The 26,607-nt window shown below is 56.7% G+C and overlaps 1 protein-coding gene across 1 annotated transcript; it reads left to right on the top strand.

Annotated features, from left to right (window-relative positions):
* The first annotated feature begins 3,047 nt into the window (after window positions 1–3,047).
* Window positions 3,048–24,302, top strand: B9D1 (B9 domain containing 1). Its single transcript, XM_036278365.1, has 7 exons — window positions 3,048–3,255; window positions 4,733–4,801; window positions 8,415–8,526; window positions 12,978–13,074; window positions 14,187–14,249; window positions 21,772–21,839; window positions 23,136–24,302. The coding sequence occupies exons 1-7, from the start codon at window positions 3,193–3,195 to the stop codon at window positions 23,276–23,278; spliced, it is 615 nt and encodes a 204-aa protein (XP_036134258.1). The 5' UTR covers window positions 3,048–3,192; the 3' UTR covers window positions 23,279–24,302.
* Window positions 24,303–26,607: the final 2,305 nt, after the last annotated feature.

Below are 26,607 nucleotides of genomic sequence, written 5' to 3'. Positions count from 1 at the left end.
GCCCCAGAGTTTGGTAACAAGTTTGGTGATGCCAGATGGGACTTTTACAAAATCCACTCTTGGCCTGGTGTGGACGCAGGGGAAGCAGTCAGCAGTGGCAGCTTGTGCGTCCGGCTTGCCTGTGTCTCCACTGAATGGATAATCTGATGGGAGACTCCTGCTTGGTGCTGACCACTAGGATGGCTGCCTGGCCCGCCTCACGGTGAGGCAGAGTGGCCACCTAAACCCGTTTTGTTCAGCACTTCAGAAGGGAGGCAGGTGGTCAGCCCCCGTGGTCACTTGAATTTGTATTTCTGTTCCCGTTTGGGGTACAGGGTTGTCGGAAAGGCAGTTTCAACTCTGGGGTGCACTTTGGTTTCTGGTTGGTGGGATAGGAACTGTCTCCGGGATGCTGATGCAGGGCTTGACCTAGGTCTAACTTTGGAGGGTTGAGGAATGCCTGTGGGGCAACCCAGGACATCCTCGGTGACCATCTCTGGGCTGGCTGTCTGTCCTGCAGGAGTTGGATTTTGTTCTTTGTGTGGACATTTGTGTTTGCATTTGCCTTGTTTTGTCTTATAGGTAAATGTGCCAGCTATGGGAAACTCAAACTCGATCCCTGAATGCAGCCCCTTGGGGTGCATTCTTCAGAACTGGACAAAAAGAGTTCTGTTTACTTGACTTAGAGGCATTAGGTGCTTTCATAAATGGAGTATAACAAATGGGTTGATGGTAGGAGGCAGCCTGTTCTGTCCAGGCGGCCTTGCTCCAGGCTGCGCATCTACTGTGGATTTGGGAGGCACTGTTTTCTCAGTGCAGCTTCTTGGCTTCCGGGGCTTTCAGCATTTACTCACCACACATAAGCCTCTCTGACTGGTTGGAGCTGCAGAGCGCCGACTGGGTAAGGAAAGTCCCAGTCCTACTGGTTGGAACCTATTCCAGGAACTCCTCTGTAAGGGCTGGCGCAGGTGGCAGGAACACAGTGCAGGTGGGCAGTTCAGTGCAGGCTTCTCTCTGCAATGCAGTCTGCATGTGAAGCCCCTGTGTAGAAATGGCTGCTAGTCACCCCTCAGCCCTTTCTAAATTTGAGTCCATTTAGCCACCAGGAGCCCTTTTTAGTAGTCACCTTCTTTCTCAGGGTCCACAACACACACACACAGCTTGTATTCCCTGGGAGTGCCTCCTACCATCACAGGGCTTTTCTGTTGTGCAGTGTCCCATGGGAGCAGACGCAAAGGGCTGTGTCAGGACTTCCTCCCAAGCTGTCCTCTCTCCCAGGTGCCTACCAGGTGCAACTCCTCACTTGACCGTGTGGCAAGCACCACTGTGCTCAAGAAACTATGGACACTGACTAGATACTCTGTAGAATGGTCATAGCTAGTGCCCCTTCCCCTCTGGGCCTGCTGTGTTTCTTCCACTGGGCTCCCCTTTCTGCAGACACTTCCTGCCCAGATCCTACCTGTCCTCCAAAGTCCTGGGCAGACCAGCAGCTTGATGTGTGACTCTTGACTAAAAGTCATGGCTTGGTGTCCTGGAGCACATGGGAAGAGATTCAGTATGACAGCACCTTCCCCCTTCTCTCCCTTGCCGGCCTCTTCATCCTCAGGAAGGCTGTCACTCTGGCCCACCTTGCTCATTATATCCCCACCAGAGAGAGTTTATGAGGGGCAAGGTCTCAATCTTGATTTTCCCTGCTTCTACCTCACCTCTTACAGTGCACATCTCCTGTTAGAATAGTGCTCTTCTTACACACTGCCGTTCTCAGGAATCCCAGAACCTAGGGGACCCCAAGACTTTCATGTCAGGCAGCCAGAGAATTTCACTCCTTCAGTTCAAAGATGTACTCTGTCCACATTCAGCAGGAAGCAGTTACAGAAGTGTGACCGTGGTCCCTATTCCCTCAACAATGAGAAGTGAAAAATCTCAGGAGGGACAAGGGTCTCAAGGTCTGGGCCATCCTATTCTTGAAAAATGCTCAAATGTAGTCCAGTATTTTGCAGGTGCAGCTGTGAACAGGATAAGCTTGACAGGAACTCATAAGATAAATAAAAACAAGAAATCCACGTGTGATTGACCAAATCGTATATAGAAGCAGTGGCTAAGCCTCACTTCCCCCAGGAAGAGCTCTAGGTAGGAATCCTCTCTCCTTGCTACAAGTAAATAAAACTACCTAATGACAACCATGTCTCATTCTGGAATAGAGCACTCCAAGCAGCGAATCCCCTTGAATTCCGTAACATTATCATTGTTTAAGATTGGGGGGGCGGTGCTGGGCACAAGATGTGGGTGGCTCTGAGTGGGTGGAGCGGAGTGGCAGCGAAGTTAAAATAAATATTGAATGCGCGAATACAAACCATAGTGAAGTGCTAAGAGGGCCTGGAGCAATGTGTTAACAGAGGCCGTGACCTGCTGGGCGGCCACAGAATAACTTATTTGAACAGTGACCTGGCAGAACCGTGGGTTCTGGCGCATTCACCGCGCAGGGAGTGCCCCGCACTCTGAACCCGCAGATCCTCTTCCCTTGCCGGCTGGATGCCTGGGATGCCAGGTACTGCCCCTCCGTGGGCCTCGGTTTCTCAGCTTCACACTGAGGAGTGGTGGCTTGGATTTTAGGATTCTTGATGTTCCTCCAAGTTGAATAAACTTCTTCGAGATGAGGGTCTCAAAAGCCACAAGGTGAGTATCCCCTAGACTTGACGCGGGAGCTGCTTGGCCCCAGCTGGGTACCGCGCAGGCCAGCGGACCTGGAGCTGCTTTCTAGCTCCCAGCACTGGCGCTTTACCCCCGCAGCGGAGGCCTCCGCCCACGCCCAGCAGGCGCCGCCCGCCGCCGCCCGCCGCAGCGCCACAGCGCCACCTCGTGGCCCTGGTTCCGGTACCACTCGGCCTCCGAAGCGGCTGCCTGATCGGGCGCGCCTGCGCGTTCAGGGCGGAGCGGACGGGCCGAGTTCGAGGGACACACCCTGCGGTGTAACGGGCTAGTTCTGCACCCGGGCCCACACTCCCGCCCCGGGCCTCGGCAGACTCCCAGAGTTCCCGTAGAGAGCAGCCGCTGGCTGCGCCTGCGCACGGCCGCCCACGTACACGCGCCTGCGCTGAAGGTCCCGCTTCAAAGAAACGTGTCCCGTAGGCCACGCCGTCTGTTTCCAGGGCAACTAGGGCGCCTCTTCGCTATTGCGCACTTACTCTAGGTCGGTTCCCCGCGACCCCTGCTATGGCGGCCGGGAGCCCCAGCGTCTTCCTACTTATGGTCAACGGGCAGGTGGAGAGCGCCCAGGTGAGCGGCCATGGTCCCTGCGGGGCCCGCCCCCAGGCTCTCTCGGGCTGTCCCGCAACCTCCCAGGCTGCTGTGTGGCCCGAAGAGGCTTGTCATTTCTCGGTTAGGCGGGGGAGGGGTACCAGCACTGGAGAAGCTTGGCGCGAGGTTGCTGGAAATCCTTAACCGCAAGGTGCGGGTGGGGAAACACCGAGAGATTGGCCTAGTGCCAAGGTCACCCCCGGCCAGGCCGGGCCGGGCTCGGGTCGTGCGCACTCCGTTAAGGAGCCTAATGCGGGTTTAACCGGCGGAGCCAAGGCGCGGCCGCACACCGGGCCTTGTCCTCTGTCCTCCAGTGATGGGGTCCAGGCGTCTGCGCCTGCGTGCCCCGCACTCCGAACTCTCAGATCCTTGAACTTGGGTTAGAATGGAGATGATTTGGTAGTCTGATCCAGCGATGGTAGGGACCTGGAATGATCCAGTGGGGATGTGTCTGTCAGAAGCAAGGAGATGCTGCTCTCCATCCCCCCACATGCCTACACTTTAGAAGAACCATTTGTTTGTGTGTGTGTGTGTGTGTGTGTATATATATATATATATACACACACATACACACATACACAAATATATATATATTCACCAGGTGTTTGCTATGTGCCAACCTCAGTGCCAGCACTGCTCATTCAATCCTCACAACAACCCCATGAAGTAGATTTTACTAGCATCCCTATTTTACAAATGGGAAAACCTGCCCAAAGGAAGTGGCAAAACTGGGATTTCAGCCCAGGTCTTTGTAAAGCCAAAGCTTTGCTACACTGCCCTTTCGGGCTGCACTAGGGCTCTCAGCTGGGCTGGGTCATGTGTGTCTACACTCTCAGCACCCACTCCTACTCTGCCTCCCCCTCTGCTCTGGGCCCCTTCCACTCTTCAGGTCTTCAACCCCAGCTGTGCTTATGTTCTGTATCCTGATAGCACCCTAGTTCCTCAGACCTTTCAATTCTGCACCATTTCCTTAGATCTCCTCTGTGCCCACCCCCATGTCAGGTACTGGGGACACAGAAAGGCATCAGACCTGTTCCTTGCTCACAGTCTAGTGGAGTTAACGAATAAACACAGACCAGTGCTTTGATGGAGGGAAGCACCAGGGGCTGAAGGAGCCAGGAGGTGGCCCTTAAGACAGCCTGGAAGTTAGGCAGCCTCTCTGAACGGTAAGTTTGGAAGAATGAGCAGGAGTTTGCCAGATGAAGGACTGGGAAGGGCATGTCAGACTGAAGGTAGAGCCTGAACAAAGGTCCAGGGGCAGTAGCAGCTTGGGACTCTTCAAGACTCCCACATCTGGAATCCCAGTGCTGAACTCCATGTTCACAGCCGTGGCTTTTGCTCAGATCCTGGCCCGTGTCTCAAGTTCAGAATTACTGTTGGCTGTACCTGCCTAGCCAACACATTGGCCTCAGCATGAGTTCCCATAAACAGAACCTGTGTATGCTTGTTTCCACAGTTTCCTGAGTACGATGATCTATACTGCAAGTACTGCTTTGTGTATGGCCATGACTGGGCCCCCACAGCGGTAAGCCGGACTCGGGTCTTCCTCACAACCTTCATGACTTGGGAGTTTCTGAAGGTGTCGAACATACCCCTCCCCCTCCCATTTGAAAGATAGACACCAAGTCAGAGGGGACCCAAAATGAGTTTGTTTCTGGTAAAGCTGGAGTGGAGAACACAAACACCATTGGGTTCACTGTGCCATCCCCCAAGGCTGTGCTCACTCATATGATCCGACCTAAAGGCTTGCTTGTGGCAGCCAACAGAAATGTAGGGGCAGGACAGACAGGCCCCAGAATGCCAGCCTGAGCTATAGACATTCTGGGTCAGTCCCTTCCTTGTTTGATCTCTCCTCAGCCTTCGGGGAAGACTCCAGAGCTCTCCCTTCCAGACTTCCCAAGGGACAGTCTCTCTCCACCAGGAGAGCTACAGTGCTGCCCATTTCAGCCTGGACCGCACTTTACTGTTGGGAGAACTCTTGTTTAATCCTCACAGCAGTTGAGGAAATGGAGGCCCAACTTGTTTAACCTCTGAGTCTGGTTCCTCATCTGTATTACAATATTTGTTTGCTGGATATCCACTGACAGAATATTTATTAAGAGTCTTCTGGGTGCTGAGGATACAGTGGTGAGCAAAGCCAGACAAAGGTCCCTGCATTCCTGGAGTGCACATTCTTGTTGGGAGACAGACACTAAGCAGTAAACATTCTGGTATGTTAGCAATAAGTACCGAGGAGAAAGTAAAGTTAGAAAAGGGAACTCTGAGGATGAGGGAGAGACTGGAATCTGATCAGAGAAGGCCTTACTGAGAAGGTAACTTTCGAGTAAAGACCTGAAGGAAGTGAGGGAACAATCCATGTGGAAATTTGTGACAAGAACGTGCCAAGTAGAAGGAGCAGAGTGCCCGGGTCCCGTGGCAGGAGTGAGCCTAGCATGTCTGGGAGCAGCGAGGAGGCCGGTGTGGCAGGTGAACACAGCAAGGAGAGTGGCTGGGGATGAAGCAGGGAGGTCATAGTGAGATCTTAGTGGCCTGGTATGTTAGAATTAGGACCGTGGCCTTTACACAGGGTGGGATGGGACTCCCTTAGAGAGTTTTGAACAGAGAAGAGGTCATCTGACTTGTGTTTTTATTTTTATTTATTTTTTGTTGATCTTCACTCAAGGATATTTTTCCATTGATTTTTTTAGATAGAGTGGAAGGGAGAGAGCGAGAGAGAGACAGAAGGAGAGAGAGAGAGAGAGAGAGAGAGAGAGAGAGAGAGAGAGAGAGAGAGAGAAAGAAAGAAAGAAAGAAAGAGAGAAACATCAATGTGAAAGAGACACATCAATTGGTTGCCTCCTGTACAACCCTGACCAGGGCCAGGGCTGACTTGTGTTTTTAAAAGATCCCTTTGGGCCCTGGCCGGTTAGGGAGTCAGCCGGTGGACCAAAAGGTTCTGGGTTCGATTCCTAGCCAAAGGCATGTACCTTGGTTGCAGGTTCAATTCCCAGCCCTGGTCAAGGTCATGCAGGAGGCAACCAGTCGATGTCTCTCTCTCTCTCTCTCTCTCTCTCTCTCTCCCTCCCTCCCTCCCTCTTCCTTCCTCCCTCCCTCTCTATCTAAAAATCAATGGAAAAATATCCTCGGGTGAAGATTAACAACAACAACAACAAAAAGATCCTTCTGGCTTCTTTGTTCAGAGTAGACTGTTAGACTGGGGGAGCAAGGGCCAAAACGGGGAGACTGTCGACTATAAATAGGAGGGAGATGATGGCAGTGTGGATAAGGTGAAGTTGTGGAGAGGGTGAGAGGTGTTGACTTTCGAGTATGTTTTGAGGATGAGGTTTTTCTGTTGGACAGATGTGGGGCATGAGAGAAAGAGGAGTTAAGAATAATGCCAAGTTTTTTAGTCTGAGCACTTGGAAGTAGAGTTGATGTGGATGAAACAAATGTGGGAGAACTCTCCAGAGCTTGGCTTGGAGTGTGTGACGGTTCCCACCAGATATCCAGGTGGAGTTGTGGAATCGGCAGTGGAGACGGGTCAGTGCTGATCTGGAGTCCAGAGGCGAGGACTAGGCTGGAGATAACGAGCTCAGGCATCATAAGCACACAGACCACATTGAAAGCCCAGGAACTGATGAGATCCCAAGTGCGGATAAAGAAGCATCCAAAGACAGAGCCTCAGGATGCTTCTGCGTGAAGGAGGATGTGCAAGAGCTATGGAGCAGGTGCACTGGGAGGAGGAGAAGCCCAAAGACATGAGATGCCATGGAAACCAAGTGAAGGATGTCAGGAAGTGATGAGCTGTATCAGATGCTGCTGCTAGTGGGCTGAATCAAATGAGGACAGAGAAGTAACCATAGATGCCAAGGTCACTGGTATTTACAAAAACACTTTGGTAGAGTGGGGACCAGTAGTCAGTCAGATTAGAGTGGGTTCAAGGAAAAAAAAGAAGGAATCGGAACCGCTGGAGTATCGACAACTCATTTAACGTTGCTTTAAAGGGGAGCAAGCCTGGGTTGATGGTGGGGGAAGAAGTCAAGTCAAGCAGATACTGTTTTGTGGAAGAGAAAGAGGCACACACGCAGGCCTCTCTCCTGCAGCACCATCTCACCAGCTCCTTCCCATCAGCAGGCCGTCTCTCCTGCAGCACCATCTCACCAGCTCCTTCCCATCAGCAGGCCGTCTCTCCTGCAGCACCATCTCACCAGCTCCTTCCCCTCAGCAGGTCGTCTCTCCTGCAGCACCATCTCACCAGCTCCTTCCCATCAGCAGGCCGTCTCTCCTGCAGCACCATCTCACCAGCTCCTTCCCCTCAGCAGGTCGTCTCTCCTGCAGCACCATCTCACCAGCTCCTTCCCATCAGCAGGCCGTCTCTCCTGCAGCACCATCTCACCAGCTCCTTCCCATCAGCAGGCCTCTCTCCTGCAGCACCATCTCACCAGCTCCTTCCCATCAGCAGGCCGTCTCTCCTGCAGCACCATCTCACCAGCTCCTTCCCATCAGCAGGCTCGTGTGTTCTCTTCTCTTCCACAAAACAGTATCTGCTTGACTTGACTTCTTCCCCCACCATCAACCCAGGCTTGCTCCCCTTTACAGCAACGTTAAAATGAGTTGTCGATACTCAGCGGTTCCGATTCCTTCTTTTTTTTTTCCTTGAACCCACTCTAATCTGACTGACTACTGGTCCCCACTCTACCAAAGTGTTTTTGTAAATACCAGTGACCTTGGCATCTATGGTTACTTCTCTGTCCTCATTTGATTCAGCCCACTAGCAGCAGCATCTGATACAGCTCATCACTTCCTGACATCCTTCACTTGGTTTCCATGGCATCTCATGTCTTTGGGCTTCTCCTCCTCCCAGTGCACCTGCTCCATAGCTCTTGCACATCCTCCTTCACGCAGAAGCATCCTGAGGCTCTGTCTTTGGATGCTTCTTTATCCGCACTTGGGATCTCATCAGTTCCTGGGCTTTCAATGTGGTCTGTGTGCTTATGATGCCTGAGCTCGTTATCTCCAGCCTAGTCCTCTGCCTCACTGAAGGAAACGGCTGCAGCAGGTCGTCTCTCCTGCAGCACCATCTCACCAGCTCCTTCCCATCAGCAGGCCTCTCTCCTGCAGCACCATCTCACCAGCTATCAGTTTCACTGTCCTCGCAGGGTCTGGAGGAGGGGATCTCACAGATCACATCTAAGAGCCAAGATGTGCGGCAAGCGCTGGTGTGGAACTTCCCCATCGATGTCACCTTTAAAAGCACCAACCCCTTTGGCTGTGAGTCTGCAGGGGCCCTATGGGAATGGGGTGTGGAGGGGGCACCCCAGGGCAGTCTCCACCTCTTCTTACCCACCACTGTCCGCACTCAGATCTTTATTGCCCATCATCTGGACCCTTGCACCAACCTTGTAACATGCTCTTGCTGTTTCCCTTCATTTCTTCCTCCTCTCACCCAGTTCATCTCCATGCTGTACAGTTGACACTCTGGAAGCTCAGGGTGAATCAGGTGAGGCCCCAGCCTGGAGCCTTGGATAAGTCAGAGCCTGGTGTCCAGGGTGCAGTGATGTGGAGCGATGTGCTGGCTCTCCGCTTTCTAGCACGTGTGCCCCAGCAAAACCCAGAACACCTGCTGCTCCTGTGCAGGTCCCCGACGTGCCCTCTTCTGAGCTGTGGCTCGGGCGTCCCCCCGCACAGGACACCTTGCCCACTTCTTACCTCTGACCTCCTTACAGAGGCTCCCTTGCTTGCAGTGTTGACTTTCTGTCTTGTCTGGTGGTTATTTTCCACTTTCACTTGCTAAGCACCTGCTGTGTGCAAAGCCTGGGTCAGCTCCAAGGGGGCTGTGAGCACTCTCCCTGTGGGTGTGTCTAAGCTCCTTAATCCTGTCTGGTGGGTAGATCACTCTCTAGTTCTTCCCCCGTGTTAGGAAACAGACTCAAAAAAGAGGTTATTTGCCTTCAGCTTCACACACAGTAGCTGAACATGGGTTAATTTCAGGATCACTGGACTTCATAGGCCTTTCTACTGCTCTTGACCAGGCCCAGGCTCACCAGGGGCATGGGGTCTGGAGCAGCGGCCGCCTGGTGTCCTGGGCAGGGCTTACCACCCTGCTGTCATCCTCCATGAGCAAGGAACTTCCATAGGCTTCCTGGAACAGGGCACTAGCTAATGACCAACTTCCTCTTGCTGAGTACAGCTAGGAGAGGCAAATAAAATATTAAACAAAACCAAAAAAGCCACTTGAAGGCATCAGACAACTAGCAAAATAGTGATTTTCCAGGCCAGGATCTAGGAGAAAACCAGTCCAACAGAGGAGACTGAAAAGAGGACCAAGACTTTTGATAGCCTCCCTGGGTTCAGGGCATAAGAACCGGTGTGCAGACCTCTAAGTGGGTTGGGTGGGGGGCTCCAGGTAACCCTCCCAGCTTGGGCCAGACCTCAGAGCTGTGCCCAAAGAGAGGAAGTGGCGGTAGACCAGCCCCACAGAGAGCGCAGCCAGCGCCTGACCAGACCCTGACCACGGCTGTAGAACTCCCAAACAAAACATTTGCACACCGAATCCAGCAGGATGCAGAAGATGACATATGAGCAAATAGTGTTTCTTTAGAAATACAAAACTTGGATAACATCTAAAATAAACCACATTAAAAAGAAAAGTCATGATCATCCCCATAAATGAAGAAAATGTGATAAAATTCAACATCCATTCTTTTTTTTTTTTTTTTTTTTATCCTCGAGGACATTTTTGCATTTTATCTTCAGATAGAGTGGGAGGGAGAGAGGACAGGGGAAGAGAGAAAGAGAAACATCGATGCGAGAGAGACACACTGAGTGGTTGCCACCCACACGACCCCAACCAGGGCCAGGGACAAACTGCAACCAAGGTACGTGCCCCTAGTGGGAACCGAACCCAGGTCTCTGGACCGCAGGCCGACGCTGTAACCACTGAGCCAAACTGGCCAGGGCTCACCATCTATTCTTGGTAAATACTTGGCAAAGTAGGAATAGAAGGAAACTTCCTTAATCCAATAAAGGCTGTCTACAAAAAACTTAGAGGGAACATCACTTTTTTTAAGTGAAGTATCGAAAGATTTCCCTCAGATCAGGATGCTTGTTGTCACCAGCGTTGTACAAATAAAAAGGTACAAGAATTAGAAAGAGTAGAACTCATTATTCACAGGTGACACGATTATGTAGAATTTCCAAAGTAACCTACAAATAAATGATTAGAATTAATACATTGGCATGTGTGCTGGATTAATATACAAGAATCAGTTGCTTTTTGTATAAGAATAGAATACATAAATATTCTGTATAAAAAGTAGAGAGAAAATGATACTTTACAATATCAATATATAACTTGTTCTACCAGATCTGAAGCTTTAATTCCGAAGCACAGTAACAGAGGCAGGGACGGTTTGGCCCGGGACAGAGACATGCACAGAGCCCAGACCTGTGCCTGCGAGACAGCCAATTCGGGATGGGGGCACTGCCGGGCAGCGGGGAAAGGCTCTTTTTTCTTTAGTGTATGTGTGTGTGTGTTTGAGAGTCTTTTTTATACATGGTGCTGGGACAATCAGATGTGCACAAGGTAGAAAATAAAACCTGATCCCTACTTCATGTTATATGTACACAAAAGTCAATTCCAAATGTGTATATAAATGTAAATGTGAAAAGCAAACTTAGGTTCAGGAAGACAGCATGGGACACTAGCGCTGAGGTGTTGGGGTTAGGGAAAACTTTAAAGGACATTCATAGATTTGACTGTTTAAAAAGTAAAGGCTTCTAGTCCTGGCTGGTGTTGCTCAGTTAGAGCAGCAGCCTGTGCACTGAAGGGTCATGGGTTCGATTCCCAGTCAAGGGCATGTAGCTGGGTTGCAGGCTCATTGGTGCATGCAGGGGGCAGCCAATGGATATATCTTACGTTGATGTTGCTCTTTCTCTTCCTCCCTCCCTCCCTCCCTCCCTCCCTCCCACTTTCTCTAAAAATCAGTGGAAAAAATATCCTCAGGGAGGATTACAACAACAAAGGACAGATAAGGGCTTCTAGTCATCAGAAGACAATAAGAATGAAAAGATAAGCAATGGAATTCACACACATTGCAAATCCAGGAGAAACAAACTGTCCTGTAGAAAAAGAGGCAAAAGAGGTGAGCAGGCACTTCAGGTGGCTAAGAAACAGGGCCAGGCCTCAGATTTACTTCAGTAAGAACAATCACAGCAAGGACAACGCCAGATAAAGCGAAAGCCGCTGCCCTGGCCACTCCCCAGAATAGCTCCAGCTATAGGAGAACAAGCAGCTTTGCTGAGGGTGTAGAGGGCTGGGAACTCAGATGACACTGGTCCCTTTGGAAAACAGCTTGGTGTTATCTTCTAAGGCTGAACAAGGCTGAACATGTGCACACCCTGGGTGATTCCCTTGGATACGTGCCCAAGGGAAATGTGTGCACATGTGTGACGGGAACGCGGACAGGAGCAGTGTCCCCGGCCTCCCCACCTGTGAGAGCCCCGCAGGAGAAAATGCGTGTGTCTGTCAGCCCTGGAGGGAGCCCAGTCCTGTGGTCTGTTCAGCACTGACAACAAACAAAGCTCTGTGTGTGAAACAACTTGAATGAATCCCGCAAACGTTGAATTAAAGAAGCTGGATACAAAAATATATGTACTGTATGACTTCATTTACATAAAGTTCAAAAAAGTAGATAGAACCAAAGTACCCGTTTGGGTTGCATTCTTTGGCAGTAAAACCTTAAAAGAAGTGGTTTCATAAAATTCTGAACAGTAGTTACCTTTGGGGGGTAGTGACGGAAAGGGTGCAGACTTTCCCTGCCGTGTACCGAGCACGCATTCTGCGTCAGGCCCTACCCCAGGGAGAGCTGAGGGAGTTGCCTGAGGCTAGTGGCTGCAGGGTCAGAGCCTCACTGCCTCCCTGTCACCTGGCATGATGACCCCCCCCACCCAGGCCACGGATACACTGATGGAGGAGAAAGGACCTGAGATGTTTGATGTAAACAGGGAACAGGTGTAATTGTTAATATTTTTAAAGAATTTTTTAAAATTGATTTTTAGAGGAGGGGAGAAGGAGAGAGAAACATCGATGTGAGAAACATCTACTTGCTGCTTCCTGCATGCCTCCTACTGGGGCTCAAGCCTGGAACACAGGCATGTGTCCTGACCGGAATCAAACCAGCAACATTTTGATGTATGGGGTGACGCTCAACCAACTGAGCCGCCTGTCCAGGGCGTAATTGTTAATATTTAAAGGAGGGTGCATTGGAAGGTCGTTGCTTTCTCTCTGACCTCTCCCACAGACATCCCAAAAGCAGCCTCTTTCTGGCCTGTGAGCCAGTGTTATGTGCTTGAGTCTGACTGCTTCCATCAGAAAGGAAGCTCCCAAGAGAAGCCCTTGGCACAGTTTCTAGCTGGGTCCCATGCCTTGAATGGGGCTCTGGAGACACTTCCGTGTGTGCCTCGTGACAGAATTGGGGCAGCATCCTGGCTCTGACTCCTGGCATCTGGCCAGGCAAGGGGCCTGGTCGGCAGGTTGTACCCCTGAACCCCACACCTCCCTGGATCCTGGGTTGGCAGAAGTTCTTGGTGCAGAAAGGGTCCCATGTCTGCACCTGCTCTGTCAAGCCCGGCCCCTAGGGCTTTGAGCACCTTCCCCCCTTCTCTGCTCTTCACCTTCCCCAAGTTTCCCATACGCTGATCCCTGCCTTGTCCTTCTCCAGGGCCACAGATCGTGCTCAGTGTGTACGGACCAGATGTGTTCGGAAACGACGTGGTCCGAGGCTATGGGGCCGTGCATGTGCCTCTCTCGCCTGGCAGGTAGGTCCTCACTCTGACCTGCTCTCGGGGCCACAGCCTGCCCCTCACTGGGCCATTCTGGCTTAGGAACCTGGGCATTCTCAGTAGGGCTTTTCCTGGGACATACTTCACCTCTAGGCCAGGACTGTGCTGGGTGCCCCAGGGTCCTGGGCAGCTCAGCTTGGGTGGTAGGGGCACAGCCCATGTCTGGAAGGATGATACCCAAGTGGGTGAGGTTCATGCTGCCGCCCTAGCACCGTGGGGTGGGAGGGAGTGCCGGAGGACCCTACCAGGAACTGGGCATCCTGAGGGGCTGGGCCCGTTACCGGGAGTGCCAGGCAGTCCGGGCCTGGAGCTCACTCATCCCTTCATCTCTCCCTCCCCAGTGCCCCTCTGTGCCCAGCTCTGCTAATGTTGTAGGACACAGGTGTGTCAGACACATGTGTGACCACTCGGGCTCTGCCCTCAGAAGTCCCAGAGTAGTAGACATCGATGGAGAGACGCAGCTCTTTGCAGCACAGTGACTGGTGTAGACAGTGTTCTGGGGCACAGAGAAGGGCCAAGGTCAGCTGGCCTTCAGGGACGGGCCTTCCTCTGGAGAAGGCGGAGAAGGAACCGTGGTGTGCCGACTGCCCTGAGGGTCGTTGTTGAAGCGCAGGTGCAGGGTGCCGGGGAGGCAGGCAAGAGGAGGGGCCCCAGGCTCTGAGGGTAAGATGATGGGCAGGTGACCACAGGGGGCTAAGGTCCAGGGATTTGTCAGGGCTTCCTGGAGGAAGGGCATCTGAGCTGGGCCTTGAAGACGGCAGAGCATTCGGACATTTGGAGAAGGACAAGGGCTGTCTGAGGCACAGGGTGGGCCGTGGCCTCAGTTTGAGGTTTGTAACCCTTAGTGTGCTTCTCACCCCTTAGAAGAGATAAAGCTCTAATGAGACTGGGCTCCACAAGGCTGGGCCCGGTCTCCTGTCCACCGAGCCTCCCGGTGCTTAGTGCCCAGCCCAGCCCAGCCCAGCGGGCACGGTCAGTGTGGGCAGCACGGGTTTGCCTTGGCTCTTGTGGGCCCATCTGGTCTGAGTGCTCCTGCTACTGCCTGCTGCTCTCTTGACTCAGCATCTGTCTGCGAAAACCTGTTTCAGGCACAGAAGGACCATCCCCATGTTTGTCCCAGAGTCGACATCTAAGCTACAGAAGTTCACAAGGTGAGTATCCTAGTGCCGCCCAGCCCTCCTCCTGACCTTTGTAGTGGAGTGGAGGGCGGGACGCCACACCGCCCTGCTGTGCCAGGTACCCGTGCCTGATCTCCTTGTCCAGCTTTGGGGACAAGGACATGAGTTCCAGCAGCACAGGCCACGCAGTTTTACTCTGTGTCCTGTTCAAAGTATTTGTGCTAAAACAGAGGAAAAACTTGTCAGAGGGGAAATGCTCGTGACATACAGGACGCAGAAGGGCGGGTGTCAGAGGGGGGAATGCTCGTGACATACTGGACGCAGAAAGGGCAGGCGTCGGGGGGAAATGCTCGTGACATACTGGACGCAGAAAGGGCGGGTGTCAGAGGGGGAAATGCTCGTGACATACTGGACGCAGAAAGGGCAGGCGTCGGGGGGAAATGCTCGTGACATACTGGACGCAGAAAGGGCGGGTGTCAGAGGGGGAAATGCTCGTGACATACTGGACGCAGAAAGGGCAGGCGTCGGGGGGAAATGCTCGTGACATACTGGACGCAGAAAGGGCGGGTGTCAGAGGGGGGAATGCTCGTGACATACAGGACGCAGAAAGGGCGGGCGTCGGGGGGAAATGCTCGTGACATACTGGACGCAGAAAGGGCAGGCGTCGGGGGGAAATGCTCGTGACATACTGGACGCAGAAAGGGCGGGTGTCAGAGGGGGAAATGCTCGTGACATACTGGACGCAGAAAGGGCAGGCGTCGGGGGGAAATGCTCGTGACATACTGGACGCAGAAAGGGCAGGCGTCGGGGGGAAATGCTCGTGACATACTGGACGCAGAAAGGGCGGGTGTCAGAGGGGGAAATGCTCGTGACATACTGGACGCAGAAAGGGCAGGCGTCGGGGGGAAATGCTCGTGACATACTGGACGCAGAAAGGGCGGGTGTCAGAGGGGGGAATGCTCGTGACATACTGGACGCAGAAAGGGCGGGCGTCGGGGGGAAATGCTCGTGACATACTGGACGCAGAAAGGGCGGGCGTCAGAGGGGGAAATGCTCATGACATACTGGACGCAGAAAGGGCGGGTGTCAGAGGGGGAGATGCTCGTGACATACTGGACGCAGAAAGGGCGGGCGTCAAAGGGGGAGATGCTCGTGACATACTGGACGCAGAAAGGGCAGGCGTCGGGGGGGGAAATGCTCATGACATACAGGACGCAGAAAGGGTGGGCGTCAGAGGGGGAGATGCTCGTGACATACTGGACGCAGAAAGGGCGGGTGTCAGAGGGGGGAATGCTCGTGACATATAGGACGCAGAAAGGGCGGGCGTCAGAGGGGGAGATGCTCGTGACATACTGGACGCAGAAAGGGCGGGCGTCAGAGGGGGAGATGCTCGTGACATACTGGACGCAGAAAGGGCAGGCGTCGGGGGGAAATGCTCGTGACATACTGGACGCAGAAAGGGCGGGTGTCAGAGGGGGAAATGCTCGTGACATACAGGACGCAGAAAGGGCGGGTGTCAGAGGGGGAAATGCTCGTGACATACAGGACGCAGAAAGGGCGGGAGTCAGAGGGGGAAATGCTCGTGACATACAGGACGCAGAAAGGGCGGGTGTCAGAGGGGGAAATGCTCGTGACATACAGGACGCAGAAAGGGCGGGTGTCAGAGGGGGAAATGCTCGTGACATACTGGACGCAGAAAGGGCGGGTGTCAGAGGGGGAAATGCTCGTGACATACAGGACGCAGAAAGGGCGGGTGTCAGAGGGGGAAATGCTCGTGACATACTGGACGCAGAAAGGGCGGGCGTCAGAGGGGGAAATGCTCATGACATACTGGACGCAGAAAGGGTGGGTGTCAGAGGGGGAAATGCTCGTGACATATAGGACGCAGAAAGGGCGGGCGTCAGAGGGGGAGATGCTCGTGACATACTGGACGCAGAAAGGGCGGGCGTCAGAGGGGGAGATGCTCGTGACATACTGGACGCAGAAAGGGCAGGCGTCGGGGGGAATGCTCGTGACATACTGGACGCAGAAAGGGCGGGTGTCAGAGGGGGTAATGCTCGTGACATACAGGACGCAGAAAGGGCGGGCGTCGGGGGGAAATGCTCGTGACATACTGGACGCAGAAAGGGCAGGCGTCGGGGGGAAATGCTCGTGACATACTGGACGCAGAAAGGGCGGGTGTCAGAGGGGGAAATGCTCGTGACATACTGGACGCAGAAAGGGCAGGCGTCGGGGGGAAATGCTCGTGACATACTGGACGCAGAAAGGGCGGGAGTCAGAGGGGGAAATGCTCGTGACATACTGGACGCAGAAAGGGCAGGCGTCGGGGGGAAATGCTCGTGACATACTGGACGCAGAAAGGGCGGGTGTCAGAGGGGGGAATGCTCGTGACATACAGGACGCAGAAAGGGCGGGCGTCGGGGGGAAATGCTCGTGACATACTGGACGCAGAAAGGGCGGGTGTCAGAGGGGGAAATGCTCGTGACATACTGGACGCAGAAAGGGCAGGCGTCGGGGGAAATGCTCGTACATACTGGACGCAGAAAGGGCAGGCGTCGGGGGGAAATGCTCGTGACATACTGGACGCAGAAAGGGCGGGTGTCAGAGGGGGGAATGCTCGTGACATATAGGACGCAGAAAGGGCGGGCGTCGGGGGGAAATGCTCGTGACATACTGGACGCAGAAAGGGCGGGCGTCAGAGGGGGAGATGCTCGTGACATACTGGACGCAGAAAGGGCGGGCGTCAGGGGGAGATGCTCATGACATACAGGACGCAGAAAGGGTGGGCGTCAGAGGGGGAGATGCTCGTGACATACTGGACGCAGAAAGGGCGGGTGTCAGAGGGGGGAATGCTCGTGACATATAGGACGCAGAAAGGGCGGGCGTCAGAGGGGGAGATGCTCGTGACATACTGGACGCAGAAAGGGCGGGCGTCAGAGGGGGAGATGCTCGTGACATACTGGACGCAGAAAGGGCGGGCGTCAGAGGGGGAGATGCTCGTGACATACTGGACGCAGAAAGGGCAGGCGTCGGGGGGAAATGCTCGTGACATACTGGACGCAGAAAGGGCAGGCGTGGGGGGTGATGCTCGTGACATACTGGACGCAGAAAGGGCAGGCGTCGGGGGGAGATGCTCGTGACATACTGGACGCAGAAAGGGCAGGCGTGGGGGGTGATGCTCGTAACATACTGGACGCAGAAAGGGCAGGCGTCGGGGGGAGATGCTCGTGACATACTGGACGCAGAAAGGGCGGGTGTCAGAGACGGAAATGCTCGTGACATACTGGACGCAGAAAGGGCGGGTGTCAGAGGGGGAAATGCTCGTGACATACTGGACGCAGAAAGGGCAGGTGTGGGAGGTGATGCTCGTGACATACTGGACGCAGAAAGGGCAGGCGTGGGGGGTGATGCTCGTGACATACTGGACGCAGAAAGGGCAGGTGTGGGAGGTGATGCTCGTGACATACTGGACGCAGAAAGGGCGGGTGTCAGAGAGGGAAATGCTCGTGACATACTGGACGCAGAAAGGGCGGGTGTCAGAGGGGGAAATGCTCGTGACATACTGGACGCAGAAAGGGCGGGTGTCAGAGGGGGAAATGCTCGTGACATACTGGACGCAAAAAGGGCGGGCGTCGGGGGGAAATGCTCGTGACATACTGGACGCAGAAAGGGCGGGTGTCAGGGGGAAATGCTCGTGACATACTGGACGCAGAAAGGGCGGGTGTCAGGGGGAAATGCTCGTGACATACTGGACGCAGAAAGGGCGGGTGTCAGAGGGGGAAATGCTCGTGACATACTGGACGCAAAAAGGGCGGGCGTCGGGGGGAAATGCTCGTGACATACTGGACGCAGAAAGGGCGGGTGTCAGGGGGAAATGCTCGTGACATACTGGACGCAGAAAGGGCGGGTGTCAGGGGGAAATGCTCGTGACATACTGGACGCAGAAAGGGCGGGTGTCAGGGGGAAATGCTCGTGACATACTGGACGCAGAAAGGGCAGGCGTCGGGGGGAAATGCTCGTGACATACTGGACGCAGAACGGGCGGGCGTCAGAGGGGGAGATGCTCGTGACATACTGGACGCAGAAAGGGCAGGTGTCGAGGCACGGCAGTCAGAGCCACGTCACTCAGTAGTTGTGGTCACACCAAGGCCTTCTGTCCACCAGCCTAAGTGCCTTCCCACCTGGGGGCCTCAGAGGGTGACATCGGAGCAGATGAGCTGCGGGGGGTCTGGAAGAACCTCCAGCCACAGCAGCTGCATGTGCAAGGCCCCCGGGAGAGCGGGGACGTGGCTGTTAGGAGCAGCCTGGAGGTGCTCGTGGCTTGGTGGTGGTGAGCAAGGGTTAGCGGGGTGGTTGTGGGGAGATGGCAGGGAGGTGGGTAGCAGGACGCAGGGCCTGCAGGGAGTGCTGTGGCCAGATGTCAAGGGAAGCTGAGCCTCAGGCCCTTTGCCCCTCCCCACATCCCAGGAGGGGCGGGAGGACCAGCCAGGCCCTGGCTGGCTGACAGGAGGTTGAGGAAAGAAGCCTCCATCAGCTCAGCGACAAGCCACTGCTGCTCCCCAGCAGGTCGCCCGGAATGGGCCCTGGCCCCTGTGCTCACAGGCAGGACGAGGGGACATGGAGGACCACCTGGGTTCCGGACAGCAGCTGGCAAACAGCCCCTTGCAGGCCTGGCAGTATCAGGGAGAGACCTGGGCAGAAGGACAGTGTTGGGCCTGAACCCAGGAAGCATCACCGAGTTTTGAGGCCTGGGAGGGGAGAATTTGGGTATTTGGGTGCCTACTGCCCCTAGAAGCCCTCTGGGAGGCCACCATGATGGGAAGGGGCTGCTTAGCCAGATGCCCTGGGGTAACAACACCCATGCCAAGGGCTGTAGGGGAGCAGGGGACTTGCCCGGTAGTGGGTGCAGGGGAGGTTAAGGGCTCTGAGAGGCCACACCGCCATCCTGGGCGGTGTGTCTGCCGCCGCACACTCCACAGCCCCCAGGGAAGGTCTGGGCTTCCAGGGGAGCGCTCACTGAGGAAGGGGTTCTGTTGCGGAAGAAGTTAGACTTTTCAGTTTGCAAAACACTCGAGGTTCTGCCAATACCTCAATACAGGAGCCCTCAGCTGGGCAAAACCGAAGGGCTTGAATCACAGAACTGGGAAGAGGTCTGATAGAGAAGACAGTTTGGTGACAGAATCTTCCCAGACAAGCTCCAGCAGCCTCCTTTGCTCACGTCAGAGACTTGGGGTCATCTCAAGCCCTCTCTCCCCCTCCCTCTGTCCAGGCATCGTCCAGCAACCCTTCTTTACCCGGCCTGCCCATTTGCACTGTCCTCTGCCCAGTGTCCGTCTCCTGTGGCCACTGTAACAAATCACCACAAATTTACCTTCTCTCAGTTCTGAAACCCACATGCAAAGGCATTATGCCGGGCTGTAATCAAGGTGTCGGCAGGGCTCACATCTCCTTTTCCAGGCTCTGAGGGAGAATCCCTCCCCCTCTTCTTAATGTCTTCTTTCTTTCTTTCTTTTTCTTAAGGGAGAGAGAGGAGAAACTTCCATCAGCTGCCTCCTGCATGCCCCCCACTGGGGATTGAGCCCGCAACCTGGGCATGTGCCCTGACCAGGAATCGAACGGGGACCTCTCAGTCCACAGGATGACACTCAATCCACTGAGCCACACGGGCCGAGGTCCCTCCCCCTCTTCTTCCAGCCTCTGGTGGCTGTGGCCTTCCTTGGCTCATGGCCGTGTCACTCAGTCCCTGCCTCTGGTCACGTGGCCTGGGTGTATCAAGTCTCCCTCTGTCTCATAAGGACACTCTGATGGCATGGAGGCCCACCTAGATAGGCCAGGATAGTCTGCCGTGTTAAGATCCTCACCTTAATCACCTGTGCAGAGGTCCTTTCTTCCAAATATGGTCACATTCACAGATTCCAGGGACTAGGACCTGATATCTTTGGGGCCATGATTCAGTCTGACGGTACCTCCAACCTCGTCTTCACATAGCAACAAAAAAGGGTTTTCTAAAACACAACTTTAGAAACTAGGCACATCTGTGCATTTAGGACTAACTTCAACTAGAAGGCCTTCTGGCCACGCTGACCTCGAGACCTCCCCCCACGCCCCTCTCCCTGTCAGTTCCTCCAGTCTGCTGGGCCCTTCCCCGCTGCGCGCCCTGAGCAGCCTGCCTCCTCCCCCCAGTGCGCCAGCAGACAGCCCTCGTCAGCCCGGAGCCGTGCGGTGGCCGGGCCTGGGGCTGCTCCCGGCCTCACTGCTCACAGCCCCGTCCGAGGTGATGCTGTGGGAGCCCCACTCCTCGGGTGGAGAAACGGGACAGAGAGGCCGGGATCTGGGTTCCGTCTCCCTCCTTGTCCCCTCTTAGGCTGGGAGTCTGTGAGCCCCTCACTGCGTCTGCACACAGCGTGTGGACAGACTGAGCAGGTGCCCTCCTCCAGCAGTGGAGCTGGCAGACCGATGGCAGAGGCCCTCGGGAGGCCGCATGTCAGGGTAGGCTGGGCTGGTCGGCCGCTGCCCCAGGAGGGCTCTCCAGGACGCAGGGACCTCTACAGCGCCTGGTGCCTGCTCCTTGCACATGGAGGCCTTGGGGTGCCCAGGTGCCCGAACTGCCTGTGGAGTCCCCAGAGCAGGTGGCTCCGGGACCAAGCCCGCGTCTGCCTGACCCACCCAGCCGGGAATAGTGCACCGGGTTTGTTTCCGGCTCAGTGGGTGTGTCGGAGGCGAGGCTGCTGCTCCGGAAGGAGCTGCCTTGGCTCTGCAGGTCCGAGCCCGGCTGGGGCCAGGAGGGCGGGGACAGCAAGCAGCCCCCAGTCCAGTCCAGCTCCCAGGCCCCCTGAGGTGGCCTTGGGTGAGTCTCTGGGCATCTCAGCCCCTGCAGGCCCCTGGAGGGGCAGGGCAGCAGCGGGGTGTCAGGGCAGCCTTGCCTAGTGCGCCTGTGCCAGGGTGACTGTGTGTCAGCACACAGGAGTTCGTCCTTGCTATGACTGGGAACAGGAGTCATAGGTAGTCAGGAAGGGCCATGTTTTCTGTGGCAGCTGACAAATGCCTTCACCTCCGAGCCCCAGGAGGTAGGTACCAAGACTACCTCCATTACTGTTGAGGATATTGGGGTTCAGAGATGGGAAGAAACTTGGCCTAGATCCCACAGTGGAAAGCTCAGATGTGGCCTCTTTTGCCGGACTCTGGGATGGGTCCTTTCTTCCTGGGGAGGCTGGGGGTCACCCTGGCCCCAGGTCTCCTCCCCTCCCCCACCTCGGCTGCTATCACCTTTCTGGTATTTCCATCTGGGTTCAGGATGGGCGTCCCCTGCTGCAGCCCAGACCTCCCTGGGCTCCTGGGCACGAATCCCACAGCCCTGGCTGGGGAGGCCCCGCCCCTGGCGCCGGTGGCTTTCAGACAGGCCGGGGCGGGTGGTGAGGGAAGCTTCTGCCCAGGGCCTAGCCCCGGTGGTGTGTGGGGGTGGGGTTTGGTTTCCGAAGCAGGAAGAGAGCCCGCTTTAGTTTGTGGGGTCCCCAGGCCATGGCCTGGCTCACCTGGTGTTCTCCTGTCTTCTTAGCTGGTTCATGGGACGGCGGCCTGAGTACACAGACCCCAAGGTGGTGGCTCAGGGTGAAGGCCGGGAAGGTAAAGCTTGATACCCCAATCCCACCCCTCACCCCCCAGACAGGTTGGATCCTGAGAGGAACTAGGTGAACCCCTGGAAACTTGGGGCGGGTGCCAGGGACCTGCCTGCACACAGAGGCTGGCGCTGCAGGCAGGGCCCAGGAGCAGGGGCAGGGGACAGGGGCAGGGGGCAGGGGCAGGGCCCAGGGGCAGGGCCCAGGGGCAGGGGCAGGGGCAGGGGGCAGGGGCAGGGGCAGGGCCCAGGGGCAGGGGCAGGGGCAGGGCCCAGGGGCAGGGGCAGGGGCAGGAGCAGGGGCAGGGGCAGGGCCCAGGGGCAGGGCCCAGGAGCAGGGGCAGGGGCAGGGCCCAGGGGCAGGGGCAGGAGCAGGGGCAGGGGCAGGGGCAGGGCCCAGGGGCAGGGGCAGGGACAGGGCCCAGGGGCAGGGGCAGGGGCAGGGGCAGGGGCAGGGGCAGGGCCCAGGGGCAGGGGCAGGGACAGGGCCCAGGGGCAGGGGCAGGGTCCAGGGGCAGGGGCAGGGGCAGGGGCAGGGCCCAGGGGCAGGGGCAGGGACAGGGCCCAGGGGCAGGGGCAGGGTCCAGGGGCAGGGGCAGGGGCAGGGCCAGGAGCAGGGGCAGGGGCAGGGCCCAGGAGCAGGGGCAGGGGCAGGGCCCAGGGGCAGGGGCAGGGCCCAGGGGCAGGGGCAGGAGCAGGGGCAGGGGCAGGGGCAGGGCCCAGGGGCAGGGGCAGGGCCCAGGGGCAGGGGCAGGAGCAGGGGCAGGGGCAGGGGCAGGGCCCAGGGGCAGGGGCAGGGACAGGGCCCAGGGGCAGGGGCAGGGTCCAGGGGCAGGGGCAGGGGCAGGGCCAGGAGCAGGGGCAGGGGCAGGGCCCAGGAGCAGGGCCAGGGGCAGGGGCAGGGGCAGGGCCCAGGGGCAGGGGCAGGGGCAGGGCCCAGGGGCAGGGGCAGGGGCAGGGCCCAGGGGCAGGGGCAGGGGCAGGCCCAGGGGCAGGGGCAGGGCCCAGGGGCAGGGGCAGGGCCCAGGGGCAGGGGCAGGGGCAGGGCCCAGGAGCAGGGCCCAGGGGCAGGGGCAGGGGCAGGGGCAGGGACCAGGAGTTGCTCAGAGTCTCCCAGACACAGGCCTGGTTGGAGCTCGGAGGGGTTGCCATGTCTGTCTCCGGACCAGCCCCTCACTGCCCAGTGATGGGTCCGGGCCAGGCCCTGTCATCCTTGTTTCACAGGAGAGAATATAGACAGAAATTCCCAGACCAGCCTGGCCCTGTCTCTGCCCAGCCCGGCTGATGCTCCCTTCTGTCCCCAGTGACCCGCGTCTGCTCCCAGGGCTTTGTCACTCTCCTCTTCAACGTGGTGACCAAGGACCTGAGGAAGCTGGGCTACGACACTGGGCCTCCGGACATGCAGGGTGTCCCGGGGCCCGGCCTGCCCCAGGGCCTCCCGCAGTGAAGGTCTCCGCCCTCCACTGCCTAGTGAGGCCACCGAGCAGATGCAGGCCGAGCAGCTCCCACGGTGCCAGGCAGTGCCACCATCCATCTGCCTGCCGGCAATGCAGTTGGGGGCCGTGGGGCGGGGTGGTGTTTTTATAAAATAAAGTGTTGCTTGTCACAGAACGTGGGGCTGCCTCTCCCCCTCCAGCATCCCTCGCGGTCCTGCAGGTCAGGACCAGCCTGTCTTGCACTGCTGTTGCCCAGAAGCACTCGGTGCACCAGCCATGCTCCATGACCACCAGCCTCCCTTGGCAACAAGAGAGTATCCTGTTAGCAGGAGGTGGATAGAGAGGCCCCCACCCGGCCCTCTGCCTGCCCCCCATCTCTGCAGCCCGAGGACGGGGCTGAAAACCACTCATCTAAGTTGCTAGAAGTGCAGCTTTCTGACTGGTCTCAGCGGGAGAGGAAGGTGAGCAATACCTGGGACTCGGACCTGAGTTCTCTCAGCACGTAGGTCCCATGGCACCAGCTCACTCCGCCCACAGCCCAAGCCTGGGCCTTCTTTTCTTCTCCCCACACACACCCTGGGCCTGGTAGAGACAGTGTCCCCCCACTACCCACAGCTCAGATGAACCCTCTGGGGACAGGACACAGCTTGCCCAGTCGTCTCCCCGGCCTGCACTCCACCAGGATTTGAAGGAAGCCGCAAAGCGCCTGCCTGCCAGCCTGGAGCCTACGGGCCTCATCTCTCCACTTGCCCTTCCTGTCATCTGTACTTGCTCTAAGAGACCACAGGAGAGGCCTGCTCGGCCCTGGAGCTCCGTTCTCGTGGCACTCGGAGTCTAACTGCTCAGGGGACGCTCCATCTCCTGCCCCGACTACCTGCTCTGGAACGCGTAGTCATCAGCAAACTTCCTGTGATTCCAACCCTTGCTGAAGGCGCCGTGTCTGTCCTTCACCCCAGCCCTTACTGGGACCCACACAGTCCCCTGCAGCCTTCTTAGGCTCCCACACGACATGTACTGTGATCTTAGAAATGGAGTTTGTGCCCTGGCCGGTTTGGCTCAGCGGTTGGAGCGTCGGCCTGCGGTCCAGAGAGACCCGGGTTCGGTTCCCGCTAAGGGCATGTACCTCGGTTGCGGTTTGTCCCCGGCCCTGGTTGGTCGGGCGGGTAGCAGCCACTTGATGTGTCCTTTCACGTCTGTTTCTCTCTCTGTTCCTCTCTCTCCCTCCCACTCTACCTGAACAACAACAACAAAAATGGAAAAATGTCCTTGGGTAAGGGTAAAAAAAAAAAAAGAAATGGAGTTTGTGTCCTTGCTCCCTGTGAGCATTTCCTGCTCCCCTGATGCCCAGCTATCTGTGAACTTCTGTTGTCTTCCAAAGACATGACTGCCTTGCTTTTTCCTCCAGCTAGCTGTTCATGGCAACATCGTCGACCATGTGGATGATCCTTCCTGCAGCTGGGCTTCCCTCAGCCTTCTCCCTTGCAATGAACTTGACCTGTGCCCTTCAATAACCACCCATAGTCAGAGCCTGTTTCTTGTGCCCAACGACTGCGTTGTCTCTGAAATGTGCACCCAAGCTTTCCCTCCCGGTGTGCAGTCGGTGCATTCCATCCGGGTCCTCGGAGCCACCGACCACCGCTTTGGACTGACCGCCAGCCCTCTTTCCTCTCCTCCCTGCCCAGTTTAGAAGTCACGGTTATTTATGCACTTTTTCCAAACGTGGCTGCAGATTCACTATAAAGATGGCTGGAGAGCTCAATTAAAGTCTGTTTTTCTCTATGCTCCCAGGAAAGTGCCTTCCATCATGTGGTGCTCTGCAGGCTGGTTTTATTTATTTTACTTTTAGAGAGGGAGGAAGGGGGAGAGAGAGAAACATCGATGTGAGAGAGAGACATTCATCTCTTGCCTCCCTACATGCCCTGAACAGGGATTGAACCCACAACCTAGGTATGTGCTCTGACCAGGAGTCAAACCCACGGCCTTCTGGTGCATGGGACATCACTCCCATCTCAGCCACCCGGCCAGGGCCCTGGCTGATCTTAGACCCGGTGGAAGCCTTCCAATCGCCTTCCAGGGGACCCAGGCCCTCCCCGGAGCCACGCTTTCATGAGTAGGGCCGTCATCGGAGTAATGATCACCCGGTTGTCCTATGCAGGTCACTGTGCTCATGTATCAGAGCAACAGCTCCCCCCTGAGGTGCCAGTCCCAGAGGGATGGGCGGCCCCCTGGTCTGATCATGCTCGCAGCCTGCCCGGGCCTTGCGAAGGGGACAGGCAGGCTTCAGGGTGCATTTGCCTAAAGCAGTGGACTGTGCTAGGCCATCTCAGGACACGAGGACAGGCACGTACATCAGACTCGGCCAGGGTCTAAGAGCCGGGGTCTCGGTCAGCTGCGCTGGGTGTCAGAGGGAGCGACCTCCTCAGGACAGTGGGGCTTCCCTTTGCTTTCCAGTGAGGTGCTGGCTTGGCCCCGTGCATCCATTTTGAAAGGAGAGAGTCCTGTTCTCTGTGACAGCGACTTCCAGCCCTCTCGTCTCATGGCGTGCCTAAACTACTAGAATTCTGTGGCACACCAAGAAATATGTTTTTTGCCGATCTGACAAAAAAAATATATAATTTTGATTCATCACACTGGACAGCTATTGTGTTGGCTGCCTAAGGGAAAAGGCCAGCCCCTGACCGAGTGCCAGGGGCTGCGCGTCGAGGGTCCCGGCGGCGCCCGCTGGAGGCCCTCCCGGGACAGGCCCACCCGGCCAGCAGGCGTCCTCCCAGGGCCCCCTGCCTTGCAGGTGGGGATCAGCCCTGTGCAGCCAGGCTTACAGCACACCCGCTTCGGCCGCTCCCCCGCCCCGCCTGGCCAGCCTCAGTCCTGGGGAAACCCAGAGCCTCTGCTGAGGGCCCGGGCCTGGCCAGCGGCCAGCCTGGGGACTGCCTCCGCGGTGTCCGTGGCCAGATCTCCCTCAGAACTCTGCCAGGCGGTCCCCATTCCCTCAGCCATCCCCTCACGCAGCTCAGAAAACTCACTCACACCTTTGCCGTCAGACTTGCGGTCCCTTTGCCCCTCACCTGCAGTGCTCGTGAGGAAGAGGAAACGGAGGGCTCTGCTCCCTCGCCTACCGCCGCCACGCCCTCCCGGAGGCCTCACGCCCTCTGCCTTCCCGAGGGTGCGCTCCCACAGCGCCTCCGATGCGCCCCTCTGCAGGACCCTGGCCCTCAGCCTCCACGCGTGCTGACATCGTGGAGCAGCCACGCAGAAGACACGCTGCCCCTCCCATTGCGGCGCCACGTGACTGAGTTCTGTCCACTTCTTCGCCTCCCTGTGCCAGTTGGCTCCCGGCCCG

The sequence above is a fragment of the Molossus molossus genome, unplaced genomic scaffold, assembly GCF_014108415.1.
Source record: "Molossus molossus isolate mMolMol1 unplaced genomic scaffold, mMolMol1.p scaffold_m16_p_27, whole genome shotgun sequence".
Lineage (NCBI taxonomy): Eukaryota > Metazoa > Chordata > Mammalia > Chiroptera > Molossidae > Molossus > Molossus molossus.
Note: the sequence above shows the minus strand (reverse complement) of the source record. Positions and strands in the feature narration are given on the sequence as shown.

Coding starts and splice junctions, on each gene's coding strand:
- B9D1 (XM_036278365.1), top strand. CDS start 3,193: ATGGCGGCCGGGAGCCCCAGCGTCTTCCTACTTATGGTCAACGGGCAG. Junction 3,256..4,732: donor GGCAGGTGGAGAGCGCCCAG/GTGAGCGGCCAT, acceptor TTGTTTCCACAG/TTTCCTGAGTACGATGATCT. Junction 21,840..23,135: donor TCAGGGTGAAGGCCGGGAAG/GTAAAGCTTGAT, acceptor TTCTGTCCCCAG/TGACCCGCGTCTGCTCCCAG.